Source organism: Python bivittatus, unplaced genomic scaffold (assembly GCF_059951505.1).
Source record: "Python bivittatus isolate LINGU-HERP-01145 unplaced genomic scaffold, Pbiv_v1 ctg000330_np1212, whole genome shotgun sequence".
NCBI lineage: Eukaryota > Metazoa > Chordata > Lepidosauria > Squamata > Pythonidae > Python > Python bivittatus.
In genome coordinates this window covers 21538379-21555414 of record NW_028277058.1, presented here as the reverse complement: position 1 = coordinate 21555414, position 17036 = coordinate 21538379, and the positions used below count along the sequence as shown (strand labels likewise).

The 17036-nt window shown below is 36.7% G+C and overlaps 1 protein-coding gene across 2 annotated transcripts in view; it reads right to left on the bottom strand.

Annotated features, from left to right (window-relative positions):
* Positions 1-14455, bottom strand: part of TBC1D15 (TBC1 domain family member 15) — a 36869-nt gene extending 22414 nt beyond the window's left edge. The window contains exons 1-4 of one of the 2 annotated variants that reach the window (XM_007440989.3): positions 14332-14455; positions 10065-10160; positions 9799-9873; positions 7178-7316 (exon numbers count right to left, since the gene is read on the bottom strand). In XM_007440989.3, coding sequence (XP_007441051.1) covers positions 7178-7316; positions 9799-9873; positions 10065-10160; positions 14332-14355 — 334 coding nt within the window. In that variant the 5' untranslated portion in view covers positions 14356-14455. Of the gene's footprint in view, positions 1-7177; positions 7317-8400; positions 8483-9798; positions 9874-10064; positions 10161-14331 lie in introns of those variants that run through there. The other variant, XM_025174877.2, reaches the window with a different exon arrangement.
* Between the last annotated feature and the right edge of the window lie 2581 nt (positions 14456-17036).

The following is a 17036-nucleotide window of genomic DNA, read 5'->3' as shown; positions in this document are numbered from 1 at the left end:
TGAATACATAAATAAGGATTTAGCATCCATAAATTGAGAAGGAAGCATGAAAGTCATAGAAGAAGACAAATCACTTCGCCAACCAAAGCTTTCTTTCTGTGAAGTATGAACCAAAATACAATCTGGGCCTTCTCAGGTTTGGGGTAAGACATGATTATAGAAAGGCTAATTCTGCCAAGGGAGGCTTCAAGTAACACACCAGCTTCAGTTAATGAAAAATGCTTCAAACCATAGGTATTGCATAGAGCCACCCTCCCTCCCCAAACCCAAAACTGAATTGGACATCATTTCTTCACTTTCAATTTTACCTCTTTAAGAAACATGTATGCATAATTAGAATAGATTGAATATCATCTCTTTACTCTACTGAACCCTCTTTTTAAAATTTTTTATTACTTGAGAGTAGACAGGTGAAAAGCAGTACATTCAAATCATGAAACACAAAGTTAATATATTTAACTTTATTAAATATATTAAAATGTCTTAATAGAATAGATGTTATAATATTTTATAACATTGGTATTTGTTACTGGTTCTTTGTTATTCAAGAATATAAATAAAATATATAATTACTGTATAATTACTAAACTGTATTTTTACCAATAACAAGTTAACTAAAACAATTTTTAAAACTGTTTTATAACATAAAATGTTACTGTAAAAGGGCAAAGAGAAAGAGAGGAAACGGGTAACCCCATTAATTTCTGGTGTAGCCCTTGAGGAAATGTAGAAAAAAAGTTATCTGATGCTGATCTAAAGTATTTATTAAATATTATAAAAATCCTTTAGGCACAAGCACAGTTTTAGGTTATTCCATTCACCATGAGGGTAGACATTTATTTTGTTTTAAAAAATAGCATAACATTATAAATATCTGAAATCTCTAATACAGAATATGCTCTGCAGGTTCTCAACCATTCAAAAACATTCAACATTATATTCTGGCAGCAAATCAGCATAAATACTTAATAATGTAATATGTGAGTTTACTGTGAGAATTAGAAATGTTTCTAGAGTTGTTGTTTTTTTTTGCACTCCTTTTCACTTAGCAATTCTAAACAGATGATGTCTTATAGCAATAAAAGAAACATAACAGTTGTCATGTAGGAACCTCTTAAAGTAATTACCAAGATTAACCTACACAATATTTTTTTCTTAAGATTCTATGTTATGAATCTTTGCAATCCTTGTAAGGAACCAAATGTACTAACTGGTTTCACAGACAAGGGTATAGTTGTGATGTACTGTAGCATGTGGCTGTGTCAGCTGGAAAGGGCAATTACTTTATAACATAAGTTGTTATTAAAAGTTGTTTAAAATTTTGCTTTATTTAATTTGTTCATTATCAGTGCAGTGCAGTAACTGAATTTGTTTTGATGTATTATACTTACAGCATTCTGTAGAAATACATATTATAGTATTATGTTATAGAGATGTAATCTGTTTTGTATTTGTTCTATTTTCAAAATAAATAAAACAAATAAAACACTGTACATACATTTACCAAACTGTATTGTTAACTATAATGTTTATTAAAATAAGTTTAGTAAAAAATCTAAAATGTGTTAATTAAAACATCTGTGTTGGAAAAACTTTGCTTTCCTGAAACTCCTATACAATATTTAACAACAGCTTTACCAATTAGTGTAAACTGTCTGATTTTAATTGAATATTTTAAGCATGCTTCTTCAAATGATTATTTTCCTTGTAGCATATAAGTGGAGGTAATAATCCTGAGGAGGAGTCAATGTGTGAAACCACATGATCCAAATGCAAACCCACTACAGATAACTTTATTTTTGGTGTTGACAGTTTTTCCTCCTTCCTACTCTCTTCATTTTCTGAACTCACATCTTCTTGCTTAACTCACTTTCTCTCATGATCTGGTACCCAGGATCACTCTCAACCTCCTAATCAACTAATAGTGCTTGCTGTTCCCCAGCTTTTTGAATTGTTTTGTGGAAACCAAACCTTCAAACTCCAGGTCCTCTGTTGGTGAAATTTTGAATGTTTACTGCCCAGGCTGCAGCAAAGTGGGACATTGCAATTGCAAACTGTAATTTTAGAGATATTGTATGGTGACTTGCCACCTTTCTTTCTTTCTTTGTAAAATTCTTCTTCCATAACAATAATTACTTTATCCAAAAATCACTTTCAGTAAACTCTTTTGGTTACTAAAATGATGCCCGAGTCCACTGGCTGACTCATGGGTGCTACTTTTTTGGAGAAACATGCACTTGCATTTTCCATCTCTTATGCACAGTGTCTTCATAGATGGATGAACTGGAGCATTATCCAAAGTTAAGAAAGCCTTCTCTAATGATTTTTTTAGCATTAGATTTTGATAATATCTGACTTCTGGTACAAAGTGGCTACATAATCAGTCCTGAAAAGGTGACCCATAAACTCATATTTCAAGTTGTAATAAATGACTGCCAGTTGATGCCTGATGTTCTTCAATACCCCAAGGCAGTGCAATTTTCAAAAAATCTCCAAGTCCTTGCAGATTTTTGTCTGAGAGAATATGCAAGCCTGACATTCTCAGGAATGAGCAACCTAGTCTCTTATGTATTGTACAATTAGGGTAGTATCAAGCTATCTCATTTGTTAGCACACTCAAAGCCTCACCAAAGATCTATTTATTAACAATGCAATGGTATTTACAAAACTGCCTCAGCAATCCATGCTAGTTTAAAAAGTTACATTCATGTGGTTGATGACCGTATTAGCTGCTGATCTGATCTCACATTTACACAACCAAAAATGTTGTTGAACATACCACTTTACCACTACTGACTAACATTATGGTTGCTGTATCATTTTCATGTTTTCAAGAATGAATCGCAGGTGATGTTCTGACACCAATGTTATACTGCGACCCATACATCTTGTCTTTGGGTTTGTGAATATCAGACATTGTTACTTAACACCATATTTAACACAGACATGTTAAAAAGACATTCCAGAATCTACTTTTGCAAGTAAGTCCAACTTTTCCCAAACACTTGAATTCACTCTTCTCTTTTTTAGGCCAACTTTGGAAGTAATGGTAGCAGGATCACAAATATGAAACCTTTTCCTGCCCTTATTTGAACCCCTTGAAACCATGGTGGAGAACTTTACCAGTCTGAGAATGCCAAAAGCCAGAGTCAGCATAAAGTCAATCTGTGAACACTGTAATGCCAGGTTCTGAACACCAAAAGCCCATCCAAGATAATCAAAAGTTAGCCTGAAAAGGTGAAAACTAATTCAAGAAGCTGCAAGCTGCAAGGAAAGCCGAATCTATGAATGTCAAAAGTCAGACCAAGGAGCCAAAAACCAATCCATGAAAGCTGAAATCCTGTAAAGTCACCACAATCTACAAGATTAAGTCAGCCTGAGGAACTAAAAGCCAGTCCAAGAAACCAGTCCAAATCATCTTAACTTACAAGAACAAGTCAGTCAAAGAGTTTGACAACCAGTCTGCCCAAGAAGCTAGTTTGAGGTGCCACAAGGATAAGCTAGTCTGAGAAGCCACAAGCCAGTCTGAATCACCACAAGCTGCAACGATAAATTGATTCATGAATGCCAAAAAGCTGTAATCCAGAGATTGCCAAAACAAGCATGTGCACAGAATAAATACTGTTTGGCTCTCTATTGTGTGTCTCCTGATCTCAATTCAGAAGCCAGGCAACCCAATTGCTGGGAACACCAGACCCAGGTTGATGAATTTGAATTCAATGACCTTTGGATTCCAGGTCCCTCTATAATAAATCCAGCCTCATCTATGACTTGATTGTGGACAAGGGGATAGACATAGCATGTATCATTGAGACCTGGCTGACTGAAAAGCAGGGGAGTCCCCCTTGCTGAAATCTGTCCAGCTGGGTTTGGTGTCAGGCATCAGTTCTGATCCTAGGACAAAGAAAGTAGTGTGGCAATTTCTTACCAGAAGATGCTGGCCACTATGATAATACTGCTCTGCAGATAGCCAGAACTATAGCTATGCTTAACAGGTTGGGCCAAAGGGACAGGTGGTGGTAGTGCTTGCCTTTATATTGTTCTTCCAGCTGCAATGGCAGCATGCCTTTCCAAACTGCTTTATCTCAGTGTAGAGGTAGTTATGGATATGCCCAGACTGTTGGTACTGGATGATTTTATCTTTGAGATCAGTTTGGGAGTTCATGGTGTCATGACAACCATGGACCTATCTCAGGTCATCACTGACCCAACCCACATTGCTGACCATACATTGGACCACATTTTTAACTCAAAGCAGATGAGATATGATCTGGTTCATCAATCTCTTGTCACGGACAGATCACTTTCTCATGACAATAGGGTTAACTAAACAGCCTACTTCCATAGGAAGGGCAAGGTAAGATGGCTTACCCCAGCTTGATGGATCTAGAAGAGGGCTTCCAAATAGCACTTGGGTATTTCCCAGCAATCTTGATGACAGTTATGTTGAGTGCCATGTTAACCTCCAATATCAGGACACTGTACAGGACCTCCTCACCTTCTGATCCCATGTAGTTCCTTGGTTTTCCAAGGAGCTCCAGGAAATGATATGGGTGAAGAGACATGTGAAGACAGGTGGAAAATTAAAAGTAAATGACCAAACACAGGTACAAGCTCGCATTTGAGCCTATGCTGGGGTAATGAAGGTTGTAAAGTAGAATTACTTCTCTGCCTTTATTTCATTTACAGAATGTTGCCAGCTACACTATTTAGAGTGTTCCTATTAGGGAAAGATGGGCCTGAAGAACCCATTAGTGTAAAATGTGATAATCTAGCAGAATATTTTGTGGATAAAATTATTCACAGTTGCTTAGAGTTGGAAGTTGGGTGGACAAAATTTATTGAGATAACAGAAGCAACATCTTGTGATCTTATCTGGGTGGTTTACACAGCTGTAAATCTTGAGAAAGTATATAGATTTTTCCGAACAGCTCTATCACTTGTGGATTGGACCTCTGCCATAACTAGCTGATGAAAACAGTTATGGAGAAGACTAGGAGATGGATCTAAACTGTAGTCAATGCTTCCCTGAGAGAAGATGAGGTCTACTAGCTCTGAAAGCAGCATTAGTCCACCACCTCCTCAAGAAGCTAGCTCTGGATCTAGTAGGTATAAATAAGTATTACCCAATCTCGACCCTCCCCTTCTTGGGGAATTTTGCTAAGAAAGTGGTGGGACTGCAAATACAAAGGGCTCTAGAGGAAACAGATTATCTTAACTCATAGAGATCTAGTTTCAGACTCGGGAATGGGACAGAAATAACATTGATTGTTCTCATGAAAGGAGTTGGATGGAGGATTTACAACAAACTGTCCTTCTAGACCTCTCAGTGGCCTACAATACCCTTCTGAGTCACCTACAATGGTTGGTAGCAGCGTGGGAGAAGTTAGAGCCTCTGCTCCTCTGTTACAGAATGCTCAGACCAAGGCCTGGTCCAATCTTCTAACCATTTAATATGTATAAGAAACTAATAGGAATTGTCCACTGGTTCAAGATGAGGTATCAATATGTTAATGACACCCAGTTGTACATCACCACTCCAGGTCCAATGGAAGATGCTACAGAGGGACTGAACCAATGCCTGGTGGCTATACGGGCCTGGAAGGGGAAAACCAGGCTCAGACTTTACTCAAGTAAAACAGAATAGCTGCTAATTCAGAAAGCTTCTAGTTCCAGGACTATACCATCTTTGGGCTTGTGCTCCCTCAAAACAGAAAGCTAATAATCTTGGGTGTCCTCCTTGACTTGTGGCTCCTGCTCAAGAAGCAGGTGACGCTTATGGCCAGAACGGCCTTTGTTCGGCTTTGACTGGTACACCAGTTGCAACACTGCCTGGAACAGGATGTACTGAGGATGGTCACTCATGCCATGGTCATCTCATTAGATTACTGTCATTCACTCTACATGGGATTGCCTCTGAAGACCACCCAAAAACTTCAGCTGGTCCAGAATTTATTTATTTATTTATAAATCACATTTATAAAGCTGCCTAACTCATAACAACTCTAGGTGGTAAACAAGTTAAAATCAAATTCAATACGATTTGGCACCTTGCATGCTTGCTAACCAGTCACATTATTGCCACATCACACCACTAATGCAGGAACTACACTGGTTGCCATGAGTGTTTCAACTGCAATTTAAGGTGCTGGTCACTACCTTTAAGGTCCTATATGGCTCAGGCCTCAAAAAGGCCACTTTCCCATATAGATACTACCTCTCTGATCCAGATAACAAGAGTGCATGTTAAAGGTCTCCACCATAGCACCTCTCCTATGGAAGAACCTGCCCCAAGGTGAGGATGGCTCCTACTCTCGTGGCTTTCAGCTGGTTAGTAAAAACTTGGCTTTTCTGGAATGCCTTCGGGGACTAACTATGAAGCCATAGGTGCTTAAACATCTGTTATTTCAGTTTTAAGGGTTTAAGATAATGTATTCCTTATTATTACATAACATCTGTAAACTTCCTACAGCCCACTAGGATTGAGGTACTGGATAAACTGCATAAATAAACAAATAACGCACCGATTACACAAAGATTACATACAACATATACGTTCTAAGTCCTAAGGCAGTGCTTCCCAAACTTCTTCCTTCATTACCCAAAACCGCTTATCAGAAAGTCCTTTTTACTTAAGTCAATTTAAATGTCCCTGTTGTAATGGGTAATGGGTTCATGTATCATTATGCAAAGAAAAACCACTTTTACCGAATTTTGAGTAACTTACCCAGGTTGGGGAAGCACAGTCCTAAGGTGATATCTTACCACATATTCATATTCATTTCAAATTATTTGAATAATATATAGAAATCCTATGCAAGCATCTTCAGCAATTTTCAATCAAACAAATATGTTACTAGATAAGAAAGTAACAGCTTTCTTTATAGATACAAATAATTATACAGAATGAAAGGCACAGATGCCTTTTGCTACAGATGGAATATTTTTAGTGAGTTCATTAAAAATAATCTTTTTCTTTATATATACCTTAATTCAGAATCTCAGAGTCAATTTTGTTATGAAAGATAGATGATCAGCATTATTAGCTGAGAGAGACTTCACAAGCACAACAGCAGTAGGTACCAGAAGTAAAAAGCTCTATACCCAGGAACATACCTAACAGCAATGAACCAATAAATTCACTGTCATATTTTAATATACGGTATTATTTAAGTACCTCCATTTGAATGTGGCTTCTTTTTAAAAGAGACGGTGTTGACCATATCCCATTCTGCTTCGTAACTGTTCATATGTTCTGGCCCTCTGAAAGTCTTCTCTTTAGGAGTCTGTACCCACTCTACAACTGAACTGGAATCCTAAATAACATATCAAAACAACATTCAGCAGCCATTTTTCTTGTAAACCACTTATAAAATCAATTTTTGTTTCCATAACTGTAAAGAAAATTTGTTCAAGGAACATCACTTTTGTCAGATGCAATTTAAGTTAAAAAAAACCCAGTAAGCCAAACTGTAAAACAATGTACTTTGGAGGAAACTGCCAATCAAAAAGTCACAAAGCTTTGTTTTATGGTTCAGTTCAAGGAAAGGAAAAAAATAGCATTTTAGCTTCAGAAGCAAAAGTCTTGCTCAGATACAGCATTGCTCAACCTTTCACTTATGCAGGCATTAGTCCATTTCCAATATTCCATCTTTATACTTTATAAAGTATATACTTTATAAAGTATATACTTTATACTTTATAAAGTGTATACTTTATACACTTACTTTCTCAAATGTCATAGCAAGATTGCCAATGGGATAATGTGCTTCCCCTCCCCCGCAAACATTAGAGTTCATAGATCTACAGCTGAATAAAAAACAAATGTGAACTATGTAGATTGCAAACTGTGAGAGTTTTTCTTTAAAACTTTAATACAAGAAGTTTTAGGTCAAAAGAAGTAATTTCATATTACAGTTAAAGAAATCAAAGATCCTTGATTTTCTAGTCTTACAGTTTGGGAATATCTCTCAATAATTACTACTTACACAAGATGTACAATATTATTCAAGGCTCTGCATTAGTCCAGAAAATCATTTCACAGGGCAGAGCCTATCTCCCCTAAGCATCTCTAAATCAAATAAAGTGCTCATTTTCCTTTTAATAGTTATCACTGCATTTCAATCTGTCCAAAATACCAAGATAGTCTGTCTTCTATACCAGTAGCAAAGGAGAACAGAACATGAGAGGTTTATACTTCTCATAACCAGACCAAAATTCTATGAATTTTGTAACCTATTCAAAGGGTACTTTGGACATATAGGAACCAAAGGCTAGCTGAACCAGAGACAATTCATGATTGAACAGAACAGAACACTTTGCAGGCTTATCCAGCAAATGATCATGATGGATAATGATCTTAATGAACTATAAAATGAATACTCGGGCTAAAGTACATACAGTTCATCAGAATGTACAGGTGCATGGAAATGCAGCAGCATACCAGAGTTGATTAAAACAATGATGTACCAAAGACCAGTTCTCCTGGAACACTGAAGTATGACAGATAGATAAAAGTACCAAGAATCAGGACATGAACTTCCATGATCAAGAATGAAGCAAGATCAACTAGACCCCTCTCCAAATTGTCTTCTAAAACTGTAACAGTACTCCATGAGCAGACTGATCAAAAAACAGTTGGTCAGAGGTTTAGGTTATGAAATAGTTGACAAAGTTCAATATGTGAAGCTGTGAGAAGTATGTGAAGTGTGTAAGGGTGTGTGTAGTGTAAAAGTTTAACTATTCTACAGCTTGCTGCTTCATTTGCTGCTCTTCATCTGTTACTTCTTTCATTATCTTTTCCACATTGAAAAATCTTTCTGGAATCAAGGAACTACAAAAGATTTTGGGAATTGCCTGAGTATTAATTTAAATAACCTCTCTGATTATATTAGTAGAAAAATCATGTTGACCAACAATTTGTACCTCTAATTAGATGTGCTGGAATTGAGAAATGTATTAAAGGGACAACTGTATTCAAGCTTTGATTCAATAAACAATTCAGCAATTGTGCTATGTATTATTGCTTTCTGTGGTGATGATGCTCACCAGAAATAAGGAAATAACTTCTGTAAGTTTTTCTCCTCCCAAGATGACCTATTATCAGATGGTGCAAATAACATTTTATGCTAGGAAAGGCAACCTGAATCTTCTAGATCATGAGTGAGCAACAGCTCCATTTTTGCAGTGTCCACAACTCTGTGATAATTCAAAAGTCATAGCACTGTTTCCTACCACTTTGAAAGTATGCAATGTAAGCCCTACAATAAAGATAAAGCAATTAAAAAAAAGAAAACCCCAGAAAAAAAAATACAAGGATGATGTGGCATCCACATCAACACTGCCTTACAAGCTATGATCCTCTGTCTTCCAAAAACATTAAGCATCAAAATGTTGCCCACACTTGTAGAGTACACCTAGGAGAAGGAAACATTTAGCAAAACATGAGCTAAATCTGGGAAAACAAAGTGTGAGAAAATTAAAGTTGCCCCACCTTGACTCTCTTCGAAATAAGAGGGAGAGAAGCTGTCAGGCTTTCAAGATTTCATTTTAATAACCTATATCAATACAGCAGAGTTCCAGTATTTCTTATGGTGTCTGAAGGGCTAACAAGATACTTTAGATCAGGAATCCCAAAATTCTGACCATTAGCAATATTAATTAGGGCTTCTAGAAGTTACAATATAGAATACTTGGGAGGCAATCTGATTGTCTCTACCTTCATTTTATTTTTATTTCAGTTTTCTAAGGCATACTTCCAAAACTTTAACAAAAGATTGCTACAATAAATCAACGTACCTTTTTAGCGTATAGAATGTTAGAAGAGTCTAATGAATCATCCAGTGGTCTCCAATCTATTATCACCTCAGTGCTCTAAAACACAAATGATGCAATTATTCAAAAAGTAATTCAGTAATGTCATATTTGTTTCTATTTACAAAATAATATTTATTCTACACACACAGAAACTGTACTCTTTTGGAGAAGGAGAAAAATAAATTCACAGGAAACATGCTATACATTTTAATATTCAAAAGACAGAAAACTAAATTTTGATGCGTAACCTTTTCAATGACTCGTAATGACCCAGATTGTAAACAATCATGATCATCATTTTCACTTGAAGAATGAATGAAAACTCCTTCTTGTTCATATACAACCTAAAAGGTAAAAAATAAAAATAATTAAACACTGTTGTTTCATTAAGAGCATTTTTGGCAATCTGATGTTTTGAACCTGCTCTGGGTACAGAACCAATTACTGTAATCCAATTAGGGCCTTTCAGAGAAAGTGACAGGCTTGTATCGCATACTCACCAGGCTAATCATTTAATAAATTGGGCAGAGTTTGTATTAGAACAGAACACTGTATGCCTGGGAATATGCTGATATGAATGGGAAAATAAACAAGACTAGTTTTGCAACACAAGCTATATTAAAATCAAGAGCTCAGAAACCGTCTACTCCATTTTTACTGATTCCTAAAACATGTTAGTCACAATTTCAGGGCAATGAACTATTAAAATAAAAAATATAATAAAGCTATAAATTTTTAAAGTCCCTAGCAAAAATGAAAAACTCAGGCTAGTTAAAATAGAACATTACACAGATACAAAATAATTAAAAGTTCTGAGAAAATAATGCTTCCTATGGGAGTAAGCAACCCTAAAAAAGACCACTCCCCATGGTCACTGCCTATATATGCATGGGCAGTTGGAACAGGCTTTCAAGAACTTAAGGCTTAGGAATAAATGGGAAGAGACGTGCCTTTAAATATTTTAAGATACATTTCTATATTAATGAATCTACTTGATATATAGTTCACAATCAAGTTAAACTAATTTGGATTTGCTTATATTTTAGAAAATTAATCCAGAAGTGTTAGGTCTAACTTCCTGTCCAGTTGTCTAAGCCTTATTCATGATGTTGGCCACACATGAACAATTTCAGGTTGACATGTAACAGTCATACACAAGTATGCCTATGCTCAAAATAAAGGCGCATGGAGTTAAACTTCCCTGTATCACACAAGCTAATTTACTGACTGCTTCAAATATATTGTATCATAAAATGAAAGAACACACAACAACATCATTGCAGGTTAACACAACTTCCTACCAGTGCATTTCATGATTATCCTGTAACTTCAACACTGAACACAAGTGAAAGAAATGTTTTAGCTTTTTTTTTCGTCCCTATCTCCAAGCCAAATATTATATTTCTCTACACCAGGGATGGGGAGATTTTAGGCTTACTTAAGCTCATGATATCTATTTAGATTTTTTTTTTTAAAGTTAGAACCCACAAATCAACTAACCTTATACAAAAGGCAGGTCAAAGAATGCCAAGTTTGCAAACTATTTTACCCCTGATATATTATTCCTGATAATTCATCTTGCACAATCTAGTTTTATAAAAGAGTGACAAGCTTCAGACAGTATCTGTTAATTGATATTTTAGAAATACAGGCAAAGAACTTGAATCAGCAACAGTGGCTTCATGGGATACAGAAGATCTCTTTGATATTGTGCAGGTTTAATTTCTGGAATGATTGTTTGATAAAAATGGATTCCCCTGTTTATTAGTTGGAGTAACTGTGGTATCTTAATCCCTCAGCTAGAGTTATTACAAACAGAATTACTTCTTCACACATTAAGGCAGGAATTTTCAAACCTTATGGTGCAGTGACTTCTTAAAATAATGAATAAGTGTAACTGAACTTTCTACCCATCCCTAAACAAAGCTTATCAATATACTAGATACCATACCAGAAGTTAACAGCCAGCATAACCCTAGCAAAGGAAGATTTGATGGGAGGGGGGGGGAGAAAAAAACATACAATGTCCACCTTCCATACCTTATCAACCTAGGGTGGCCAACTCCAGCTAAAACCAGTCCTGGAAACTTTCTTCTTTTCACTAACTGTAATCTGTAATTTCAGTACAGTACAAAAACTGCACTCCAAAGAAGGGCAAGGCCAGGACATGAACAGATGCCAGCCTGGATATGTATGACGAGTGAACACTGCCTTGCCATCAAACTGAAGTAGATTCAGTCTGTCAGTTTTGGGGGGCAATTTTAGCCCAGTCATTGGAGTAACTCAACCCATTTTTGGAGGAGAGAGGGCAGCTTCTGGCCAAAAGCAACAAAGGTTGTTCTGGCCAAGGATAAAACATGTTTGAATCCTAGTTCTGATATCTGTTTGAGAACCCAAGCATGAAATTGTTACCATTTGCAGATATTTAGGGTATTACTGATAATGATCAAGGTTGGATAATTTTAGAATTTGGGAATGCAAATTTAAATTTAATCTCTGTTCACTTGAAAAAATAACATTTTGGAATAATTCTAATTTGAAAATCACTAGAAAATCTTTTTTAAAACAAACATTTGGACAGAAAATGCTGTTAATATTTTGGTCCAACTTAGTAATCATTCCTTTAAAACGTTACATGTACTCTAAGAAGAATCTGAACTTCTTAAAATTACTGAATGGTGCTATATTCAATTAAAATATCTTTTGATTTCTCAATTTGGATGTGATGTACTACTAGCTTATGAAAACTTTGCATTTCTTGTACTGGAAAGCGTTTTGGAAGACACTAAGTTTACTCATATAGATAGCTGAAAAGTATTACTAAGATAGATATAGTTTGCAAGAGCTCTGAGTGAAGAGTTGTAATATCGTATTTTAATAAATCAATTGTCAAGAAATTTAAATAAAGTTTCTTATGATTTTAACATGAGATTAATCAAACTTTATTTTTCATGTTTGCTGTACAACTCAGTGGATATTTAAGAAGGACTTAGGGCATAAAAACTTTTTATGCTGATGATGTAATAAATATGAGAAAACTAACATATGCCCTATGGTTGTCCTGTTTTAGTTTAATATTTATGCTATAGCTAATATGAATTTGGGAAGAGATATAAAGTTTAAAAGCATTAATACAAAGTTGAATTAAATATTGAAAACTTGAGATTTATTGATTTATGATGAAATTTAGCTAGCTTGGAGAGAAGCCAAAATAATTTTCCATTGTTCAGAAAAAATTACCACCCTAGATTTAAAATCCATTCACTCTCAATCTTTGAAGTGACTCTATTACTAATGAAAAGATTGATTGATATACCATGTAGCCAACATTTAATGTGTTGTTTAAAACTGAGTTGTTTGTACATACTTGTTGTAACATATTTATAGGCATGTGCTTTGTTTTTTGGGGATTTTCTTTTTTTCTGTTTGTATTGTAGTTGCAGCTTTAACTAATAAAAATAAACACAATTTCTGAGACCAGGAATTTGTTTAGTGAATCAGAATGGATTGGAAGCTATAATCCTGCAACACAAAAATAGATTCCTAGTTACTGGAAACATTCTACACTGAGCAATATTACTGAGCTTAGGAGAAGAATTAAATATCTGAGAAACAGAAACATTTGTGCTCTCACTGAAAATGATCCAAATGGACCAGTGGATGACTACTAACACCATATATCACTTACCTGTACCAAGCCCTATGAGAATGAGAATGCTGTGGTGAAAAAAAAAATGCCCCACTTTAAAACCATTTCTATTTTAATTCATTAGATGTTAAGCACCTCAGAAGTACACTTTCCATCTATTTATCAGATATCTTGGGTGCAGCCTCCAAACTATCATTTAATTGGTATTATTTTTTTCTATCAGAAACTACAACAAAAAAAGATCTCTGTTGGAAAAAGTTTTGTAAATCAAGCCTTTTCTGCATTTTACCCATATCACAGACAGCTCTTTTGAAAGAACCAATCAAAAAGCGACAAGCCTAACAAGTCAGAATGCAGTAAAAAGAATGGGGTTGGCTCCCTTCTGACACTTCATTCAGGGATGTACATATAAACAGGAAGGTTACAGAAAATCGTTAAACGAAAGAGTGACTCCACAAGGGTCTTCCAAAACCTCCTTTACACCTCCCGGTTCAATAGCACCAAGGCATGCCGCTCCTTTTAACCTCGACCTAATCAAAGATACAGGGAATCTCTCACGTGTCAGACACCTGTCCCCATTTCGGCAGGTCAAGAGGCGGTCCTCTTCAAACGAATGCCAAACGCCTCAGCCCTGCGCTGACACTACGTCCAGCCCGGCCCGAGGTCTGCGGGCTGCAGCCCCAACGCGTCTGGAGGACACCCTTGAAGCAAGACTAGTCCACCCAGCGGCCTGATACCCTGCCATGTCAGTCCGAGATCCCCGTCAACCCTCTCAACAGTTACAGAGCTCCCATAACGAAACTGACTCTGCTCTCAAGGCACCATTATACTCACCGCGACTAAAAGATTTTATTTCTCTCACTTACCTTTCCGCCCGCCGGAGCTGCCATCTTGGCTACTAATGTTTATGATGACGTTGCTTCACGTGTTCCCAGCAGCTTCACAACAACCCCCACCCAACCGGGTCTCACCGGTCTCGGCGGCTCAACGCATGCGCAGGGAGAGGATGATTAGGATTTTGCGCAGTAAGTAGAGGCAGAGACCAATCAGAGCAGGTAGTAAGGGGCGGAGCTTGCTGTTGTCGCTGCCGCTTATTTTACGGTTGGGCTGTTCTTCTTCCAGTAGTCTTTTCTGCGTACTCTGTGGGTTCGCGTGTCGGGGAGGAATGCTGAGCTTGATTTTTCGTGGCATGACAATATATACTTTAGTCAGAGGTAGCGTGATACCTTCCAGATGTGTTTTTTGTATAGCTCCCAGGAATATTAGCGTTACATTTCTAAGACAAGAACAAAATCTGGTGGTAGAAATCTTTTTCAACATACTTAATACTCCTTCTAACTATATTTTTTCAATCAGCCAAACACTTTGATTTCCCCACCTTACACTGGTGAGTTACTCGTATCCAAGCTTTTGAAGCAGTTGTATTAAACGCATGAACAGAACGGGACAGTCTTGCCTTAGGCAGTACCGTATTGCCTTCACTACGTGAAGAGTATTCACGTAGTATTCAGAATTGAACACTATGTATTACGCATTACGTAATACTAGTGAGTATTCAAAGTAAGATACTCAGAGCAGGATGCCACGGCTAAAGATACATTCCAGATATGATCAAGCATGATTCCCATGTTTAGATGGGCGGTACATGTGTGTTCGTGTTCAGTCATTTAATCTCAATTTTTATTGGTAAGTTTTAGTAGGTATTTTTTTTCCATAAAGTTTTTTAATATCAGGGAATATGGTATAGATGTGTATCATTCGGAGTTGCAAAATCCTAAGCAAACCAATCATGAGTTATACTCAGGTTTTGTTCTTCAGAAGCTGGAGAGACTCTTGATAAAGCTTCCTTGGGTTGTGTGAGTAAATGCAACAGTGGCAGAAAAATAATGGCAACTTTACTGCCAGCACAAGAACTGGTAAAAACGTGCCTGATTAAAGCATGATGAGATTGTGTAGGAGGGTATTAAAAGATCCTGTGAGTGGTGGAAGTGGAAGCCCTGAAGCAAGGATCTTAGGTAACCCTTTATTACTAAGGAATAGAAGAATGCTATTGAAATGGAACATTGTAAATCACTCAAAAGTAAGGGGGGAAATGTTGGCTTAAAAAGTTCATCGCTTTCATCATATATACATTAATACTCAGACAAAATGAGCTTGCACTCTTAATGCAAGAGGAAAAATATGATTTAAAAGATCTGGGCATATCTCCCATAATTGGAATATAGCAGCTGAGGAATATTCATTCAAAAGGAACACAAGCACAGCAGCCTTTAAGACTGTGATTTCATCATCATGCATGTGTCACCACTCCCCCACCTCCAACAATATAATAGAAAGGGAAGGATTGCCATGTATAGTAACAATATCAATTCTTGCTCAGAAGTCCAAGTGAAGGAATTTGCAATGCTGTAGAGAGCATATGTTTTGAAATAATTGGAGGAACAAATGAAACATCTGTAATTGTCAGTCTCTACTATCACCTTTCCATCTGAGAAAATGTTGTAGATCATACTTTTTAAAAGCAAATCGCAGGTACACTAGTGCTTAAAAGTTTGTGAACCCTTTTGAATTTTCAATATTTCTACATAAATATGACTTAAAGCTTGATCTGTTTTCTGCACAAGTCCTAAAACTAGATAAAGTATATATAAATTGGAAACAACAACAACCCAATTAAACAAATGAGTCAAAAATATTATACATGTTCATTTATTGAGGAAAATTATCCAATCCTACATTGTGGCAAAAGTAGGTGAACCTTTGCTTTTAGTAACTGATGTGCCCCCCTTGGGCAGCAATAACTGCAACTAAATGTTTCTGATAACTGTTAATTAGACCTGCACGTTGGCTTGGAGGAATTTTAGCTCATTTCTTACAGAACAGCTTCAACTCAGGGATTTTGGTGGGCTTCCTTGCATGAACTGCCCGCTTCAGATCTTTCCACAACATTTCTATAGGATTAAGGTTAGAACTTTGACATGACCATTCCGAAACATTAACTTTCTTATGCTTTAACCATTCTTTGGTCGTATGACTTCAGTGTTTTGGGTCATTGTCTTGCCACATGACCCACTTTCTCTAGAACTTCAGTTCATGGACAGATACCCTGACATTTTCCTGTAGAATTTGCTGGTACAATTGAGAATTCATAGTTCCATTCATGATGACAAGCCATCCTGGTCTAAAGACAGCAAAGCAAACCCAAACCATAATAGTGCCACCACCACGTTTCACAGATGGGATAAGGTTCTTATGCTGGAATGCAGTGTTTGCCTTTCACCACACACAACACTTTTCATTCAAGCCAGAAAGTTGTATTTTGGTCTCATCTGTTCACAGAACATTCTTCCAATAGCCTTCTGGCTTATCCACATGGTCTTTCACAAACTGTAGATGAGCAGCAATGTTCTTTTTGAAGAGTTGTGGCTTTCTCCTTGCAACCCTGCCAACCACACCATTGTTGTTCAGTGTTCTCCTGATGGTGATCTCATGAACACTGACACTCACCAATGCAAGAGAGGCCTTTAGTTCCTTAGCTGTTACCCTGGGCTTTTTTGAGACCTCCCAGAGT